The 7,500-nt window shown below is 44.5% G+C and overlaps 1 protein-coding gene across 2 annotated transcripts in view; it reads right to left on the bottom strand.

Annotated features, from left to right (window-relative positions):
- Positions 1-3,965, bottom strand: part of tprg1 (tumor protein p63 regulated 1) — a 42,916-nt gene extending 38,951 nt beyond the window's left edge. The window contains exons 1-3 of one of the 2 annotated variants that reach the window (XM_063201666.1): positions 3,842-3,965; positions 3,172-3,418; positions 2,409-2,500 (exon numbers count right to left, since the gene is read on the bottom strand). In XM_063201666.1, coding sequence (XP_063057736.1) covers positions 2,409-2,500; positions 3,172-3,408 — 329 coding nt within the window. In that variant the 5' untranslated portion in view covers positions 3,409-3,418; positions 3,842-3,965. The remainder of the gene's footprint in view (positions 1-2,408; positions 2,501-3,171; positions 3,419-3,841) is intronic. The other variant, XM_063201668.1, reaches the window with a different exon arrangement.
- Between the last annotated feature and the right edge of the window lie 3,535 nt (positions 3,966-7,500).

Raw genomic sequence — 7,500 nt, 5'->3', positions numbered from 1 at the left:
CTCTGCCGTATGACTAACTCTCAGACACATGTGCACACACAGACACATGTGCACACACACACACACACACACACACACACACACACACACACACACACACACACACACACACACACACACACACACACACACACACACACACACACATGTACACACACATACACACACACACCCCGACTGTGTACACACACACACTCACACACGCACACACACACGGCTGCTCGATAATTTTGCCTTCAGATGCACAGCACACATCATAGTTAGCGTTAGCGGAGAGCATCATATGGGATGATGGGAGATGCAGCCCTTCAGTTCACACGCATGGCAGCGCATTACAGTGCGGGAGCGGAGGGAGAGGATGTTGTTGGAAATAGCTTATAGTGATTGCGTGAGTCCTACACCATAATGAGTCACTAACGTTTATGTGCGCGCAGATCAAAGAGGAAGAGGAAGCGGGGTGGTGATGTATGTTGTCATCCGTCCCCTCCCAAGGGGTCTGCCATGTTGGAAAACACAGTCGGCCGCCAACGCACACAAACAACTTCATACAAACACGCATACAGTAGAGATATATGCAGTGCAGTAAATACATGCACACACACACACACACACACTCACACACATACACACACACACACACACACACACACACACACACACACACACACACACACACACACACACATTCATGCACGCACACCCACACACCCACACACACTCACACACACATCCATTCATGCAAACCCACACACACACACATGCACACACACACACACACACATGTTGTACCAACACACACATAAACAAGAAGAGGCGTGTGCAATGTCATAGCAACACACACACACACACACACACACACACACACACACACACACACACACACACACACACACACACACACACACACACACACACACACACACACACACACACACACACACACACACAGCTGAGCATTCAATGTTCTGCAAGGCTGCACTCAGCAACACTCTTCTTTGTGTTTGGCATGTTGGGTCATCAGAGTTGGCCTTGTCAAGACATCAGGATATTTTTCCTCCCATTCAGTGCTATGGATCCTTATGTGAACCCCTTAACGCAGAGCCTCTGTTATAACCTTATTTTCACCAGAATATAATTAATGATCAAGTCTTAAAACTTGCATTGTCATAGCAATGTTGTTATGATGTAATTGAGTGTTTTCAGCAAAGAATGAATAAGCCCACCAACGGACCCATCTGCAGTAAGAGCATTCTTAAGCTGAACACTCAAAGCACAGGTTAAACTCAATTATCTCTCCCATATCAACGCAATAGGCTAGAATATATATCAGAATATGTTATATGGAATATGTATGTTATAGTATGTAGTATGTAGTATGTAGTATGTATGTTGTCCTTCCGTACCATTCAAAGCTTGAAACTATGTTACCTGACACAGTATGTTCCTATTAATGCAGTGGGATACAGGCCCGAATCCATGGAGCCATGTGATGGGCCTGTGAACTTCCTTTGACCCGTGAAGTGAGGCCTCTGGCCCTTTCTGGTACGGCATTCACACCTCTGATAACTTTAACAGCTTTCTCCTTAAACTGTTATATTAGGTTTAGGTTCGCACTACCAAAATGAAACACAATGCTCAAAACCGTAGCACATTTGACAAGAATGCAAGATAATTGAGTGTACGTATAAGTAAAGGTCATGAAGAGAATTTGACATTCCAGTATCTAACTCCAAAAAAAACAAGGCAGAAAGACGTGGGTGCAACATAGTCAAATGTTTGTAAGTTATATTATAGGCATAGGATTCCATAGCGTGTTGGTGTTACCAGAGATTCTTTAAGTATATAGAGATATGCCAACATAATAGGTTTCTATGGGCACCTAACGTGACCAGGTTCCGGTCTGCCTAAAGGGGTGTGTCATAATGCTCCTAGCATTGAATAGAACAGTCCTCAGGTCTGCCTAGGTCTGCCTAAAGGGGGATTCCCCCCCATAATAGAACCCGGAGACAATGGGCCAATGGAACCTCTCTCTCTCTACTCTCTCTGGTGTTACGGCGTCAGTGACACCATGGCCTTGGCGGAGGTTTGCACTCTCTGAGTGCTTCTAGTTTGTAATGTGAGAAGCGCACACAAACACAACCCAAAGACAAGCACTAGAGTCAAGGCCATGCTGTTCAGACTAGTATACCAGGTAAGATACTTACTCAGCCGGCCCTACCATGGCGCATATGGTAGGGTACTTGTTTGCTATGCGGCCGACCCGGGTTCGATTCCCAGACCGGGTCCTTTGCCGTCCCTTACCCGTCTCTCTCTCCCCACTCGCTTCCAGTCTTAACCTCCACTATCCTATCAAATAAAGGCAAAAAAGCCCAAAAACATTTAAAAAAAAAAAAAAAAAAGATACTTACTCAGCCATGAGCCAGATGCCACTGATGGGTCCATCCTGCTGTCGATTGACGAGGCCTTTGATTTCCTCTATGGCGTGATCTAAAGTCCCAGGCTTCAAACACAGACAAAGCAATATTCATATGGTCATCGTAAATTCATCAAATGAGCATGCATGGACATACTGTAGGCCGGTACAAGATTGAAACATACATAACACTGTATGTAAAAAAAACCTAACCCTACTTAGCATCTGCACTTATCGGCTATGATGTCCTTGATTGTAAGTTGCTTTGGTGAAAATGCGTTTTGATATGCTGTGAAAGTTCCTTAACCACTGCACAGTTAAGCATGAGGGTCATCGTGCTGTACAATTACTGTAAATTAATATAGAGAAGAAGGTTAAAAGCTTGTCTCCCGCCATTAGGCTTTAAGAATTAATTGAGAGTCAAGCAGAGGCATATGAAGTAGAAATAGTAATTTTATTGACGTTATTACAACATAAGTAGACCTAGCATACATGGTCTTGCCAGTTATTAGGTACAAAGTCACACCAGTTATTAGGTACACTGTATCTAATGTTGCAATTTAAGTAGCCAATCTAATGGCTCATGGGGTAGGCCACATTCCACACCAAATGCCCAGGGCACTCAAAGAATGTTAAAGGTGCAGGTGTGTGTGTTTGCTGGTAGGCTATTTGCTGTGGGTGGGGATGACTTATTTGGTCATTCATCAAGCGTAAATAAATAAGTATAACAAGTCAATATAAAAAACAGGTGCATATACCCTCAACACGAAGAATCTCTTGTGCTTGAACTGATCCACTGCGTTGACCCATCGATTTGGTTTCTCTGGTGACTTGGACATGGCCGGTGCTGATGGTAGCGGCTTTTCCTCGGTGGCAAGATGCGCACTGACCTCACCACCGGGAAGCTCATGTGTCTCTGGTCCATCGCTGGACTTCACGTTGTCGACTTCAAATTCCACGGGATTAAATGAGTCTTCGACTCCCTCTGACATCATGGCCTGTGTACTACAAAAGATGCGTTAAACGTGTGATTGATTGTGTAACATCAAACTTGTACAACTATCTCTTTTTCAGTCCTAGATAGGCTATCTAATTCATACTGACCTGCTATACGCGCCACCCACTTCCTAATTTGTAGTAGGCCTACCATGCATCTATCACTGAAGTTAAAATAATTTACTGCATCTATCAATCTGTGGAGTGATAAAAGGCACTTTTGAAAGGTATACAATTTACTGCTACTGGCCTGACATCCACTGTGTTATAGCCTATTCATTATGCGCTGCCGCATCCCAAATAGCAGTATCGATGTGTGAAACGAAACTGAAATATGCAGCCACATTTCCTTTATTTATTTATTTTTTAAACTGACCACTTTGTGACACAGTAATGGCAATGATGTAACAAAACTATAAGGTCCAAACTTACCGATACAAATACCTGCAAATTGACGTCTAGACTGGCACGATTCTCAGATATCAAAGTGTGCTTCAGCAGATGCCGTTGTTGATTTATGGAGACTTGCGTTAGGATTTTAGGCTACTTCCGCACTCCGCCGGAATACTTACTGGCAACTGTTGACACAGCTCAACCAGGATGCGTCAGTCCAGTGTGAATCTAACACGGAACATGTTTCAGGCTCTTTTAGCGATAAACGAAATCCCTTTGCCTATAAGGGCTTTAGCAGTTTCACGTTATAATTCAATCATATTTTTACGCAAGTAAAAACAAAACAGCCTACTGCAGTGCCTAAATACTGTAGGTCTACGACTATAAAAAGAGTTTATTTGAGCAGATCGAGATGTGTTTAAATTATATTTTAAAATGGCACTGGCTGGTTCACTGAATGGCACAGGATGATTCATAAAGTAGAAATCACCATTGAGGTGCGTGCATCAGTGGATAGCAGAAGTTACTGGGACTGGGGATGAGCCTCAGTGGTATGAGGACAGTTTGGTTAGGCCCTAGTTGGTATGTAGGGATTACAGCAGGGACATATTTAAAAACAAACTTAACATTTAAATGAAGACCATTACTCTCGGCCACTCAGTAGGTTGCTGTGGTGTTTCACCAGAACAGGCAAACTAGCCTGTTGTGCTGCATGTTCCCTCTTCTGGGTGCTTCATATAGCCATTAAACCTGCCTTGATATGGTTATCAAATACATTTCCTCCCTAGCCTTTGATTTTAGAGCATAGCATGGCTCGACATTGGTATTAAGTGATTATTTTCTTGCATGTGTGGGCCACCACTATTCTTTCGTGCCCTAATCTCTTTCTATGTATTCATTTTGGGGGAACTGATATGAGGTTCCATATAGTAGTTATTTCAGGCGTCTGCGAAGGCCCCACTGGTCAGGCTTATGTGAGACGAACAATTAAGATGAAAATAACCAGCGTGTCATGCAGAACCGTGTTACAGTGTGCTCCCTCCCGCACAAATTCTTCGGTGGCGGTCTTGAATTGTTTTGCGTAGTGAATTAGATGGTGGCTTCCACAAAAGCATCAAGGCGGCTCTACTCTATGAGTGTCACTTCCTATTCTGCTTAATCGCCTCTGATGTGAGTGAGGCATGCTGGGAGGCCACGGATCCTGTCGCACAATTCTGTGACAGCGGAGCTATTCATGGACAATGCAGTAGTGGCAGACCCATATCAATTTGGGGCGGCCTAAGGCACACATAGCCAGGGGGCCATCTTCGCGTTTGTTTTAATTGAAAGGTAGGGGGCACCCCAAAGGCACCTGAAAAAAATTATGAGAAATTCCAATGTACAGTATCACGCCATGTCAAAAATGGATGTGTGCGTGTGTGCATGTGTGTGTGTGTGTGTGTGTGTGTGTGTGTGTGTGTGTGTGTGTGTGTGTGTGTGTGTGTGTGTGTGTGTGTGTGTGTGCGTGTGTGTATGAGTGTGCGTGTGTGTGTGTGTGTGTGTGTGTGTGTGTGTGTGTGTGTGTGTGTGTGTGTGTGTGTGTGTGTGTGTGTGTGTGTGTGTGTGCGCATGCCGTGAGTACCTGTGTGTGAGTGTGTGCGCGTGCGCGTCCGTGCCCTGCCTGTGTGTGTGTGTGTGTGTGTGTGTGTGTGTGTGTGTGTGTGCGTGTGTGCGTGTGTGTGTGTGTGTGTGTGTGTGTCTGTGTGTCTGTGTGTCTGTGTTTCTGCGCGTATGTGTCTGATGCGCAGGTGGCTCAAGAAGCTGTATAAAAAGTCTGCCTTTTCCTGCAGTGGTTCCTTGGAGATGCACAACAGATGCTTGCCTGCAAACCTGCCATGCCCTGTTAGTGTTGGGCCCACAAGCACACACAGGATTACACATGTACAGTCTGCAGCCCTGTGTGTGTCTACTTAACCTCATATATAAGCAGCCATGAATAATGCACAACAATCACTGAACTGAATTGACTTCTTTGCTTTATTATGCTTCAGATGACTTAAAAGAGCCAGAGGATAAAAGTAATCTATGTGGCTGTATCTAGGCCAGGAAAGCATCAGTGCATAACAAGTGGGTGGACTTTGGGACATCACTCCTCTGCCCAGTGTTGGTCTTCCACTGTGAATTAAGAAAAAAAATGTAGTGTTAATTTAACACTTAAAGAGTACTCCAAGTACAACCGAGAAAATCTTTATGTGTTGAATTAACACTGCGTGTGTCAGAGGCGTCAGCTGACCTAATACTGGGGCACATACAGGGGCACAGTAAGGCACCAAGCACAGTACTGCTATACAGGGGCACAGTAAGGCACCAAGCACAGTACTGCTATACAGGGGCACAGTAAGGCACCAAGCACAGTACTGCTATACAGGGGCACAGTAAGGCACCAGAGATAATCCGAGCATGTGAAAAAAATGTTTGCAGTTATTTATTTTAAAAAGTTTGTAAATGAATTATATTATTGCAAGTACATGCGCACTATTTTGTGCTCATGCTGTATTACTCCGTATACTAAACTTGAACTAAATTCCAAGGTAGCAAGGTTGTTGTTTTTTTGTGAAACTCATGCCGCGGCACAGCAAATCAATACCCAGGCACCTGCCCCTGTTAAATAGGTCTGGCGACGCCCCTGGTGTGAGGTCTTGGATCTTACTGACTTTGGCCAAAACCTGATGCAGTTGGACAGCCCTCTATTTTGATCCGACCAATGGAGCGCGAGAGGCCATCTGTGATTTTGTGAAGTCAAGCGCGATACACAGTAGAATTCTGCAGAGTTAACACAACACAGTTTTTTTTAATATTGTTAATTCAACACTTACAGTAAAAAGTTGATTTAACATCTTCTAAAGTGTATTTGGTCCCAGAGTGGTGTCGAATTACAATTGCATTGTTTACCTGTGCACCTGTGTTCAGTTTAGACTCTCTAAGTGTTGACTTCCCACTGTGAAATAGACTACCGTATGCATGTAGGATGTACAGGCATGAGGAAGTAACATTGCAGGAGGAAGCATTGGCGGAGGTTTGCTGAGCTGCCACTTGAATGTGTTTTTTTAATATATTTTTAAGGGCTTTTATGCCTTTATTTGACAGGACAGTCGAAGATGGTGACAGGAAGCGAATGGGACAGAGAGACAGGGGAGGATTGGGAAATGACCGCGGCTGGACTCGAACCGGGGTCCCCGTGGGTGGGCATGCAAGCCCAAATGTGGGGGGCTTAGCGCGCTGCGCCACAGCGCCCCCCTTGTATGTGTTTTATATAGGCCCTATTCTTCTGCTGCTCTTCTTCAATACTTGTGTCAGGAACTATATTGCCCTAATAATACCGTATGTCAAAATACTTCACTTGCTTGCATTACACACATTCCTGAAACCAAAGCTATTTTTTGTTTCCAAAATTAAGTGAAATCAAAGCTGTTTCACCAACAGCTGTTTGTCCCTTCAAGTGAGGGAAGACAAGGGTAATTGAATTTCATTGCAGCCAGCTAATATTTGTTTAGCAGAATCCCTGCGAAGCTTAATTGAACTCCCTTTAGACAGCGCGCTGCATCAGCAGATGTTTCACAGCCTTGTCTGCCCCCGGAGGCTAAACCACTACAGGGCGCGTGCGTGCGTGGATGCCTGCCTGTGTGTGTATGTGTGTGTGTGTGTGTGTATGTGTGTGT

This window comes from Engraulis encrasicolus, chromosome 6 (assembly GCF_034702125.1).
Source record: "Engraulis encrasicolus isolate BLACKSEA-1 chromosome 6, IST_EnEncr_1.0, whole genome shotgun sequence".
In the NCBI taxonomy this organism is placed as follows: domain Eukaryota; kingdom Metazoa; phylum Chordata; class Actinopteri; order Clupeiformes; family Engraulidae; genus Engraulis; species Engraulis encrasicolus.
Note: the sequence above shows the minus strand (reverse complement) of the source record. Positions and strands in the feature narration are given on the sequence as shown.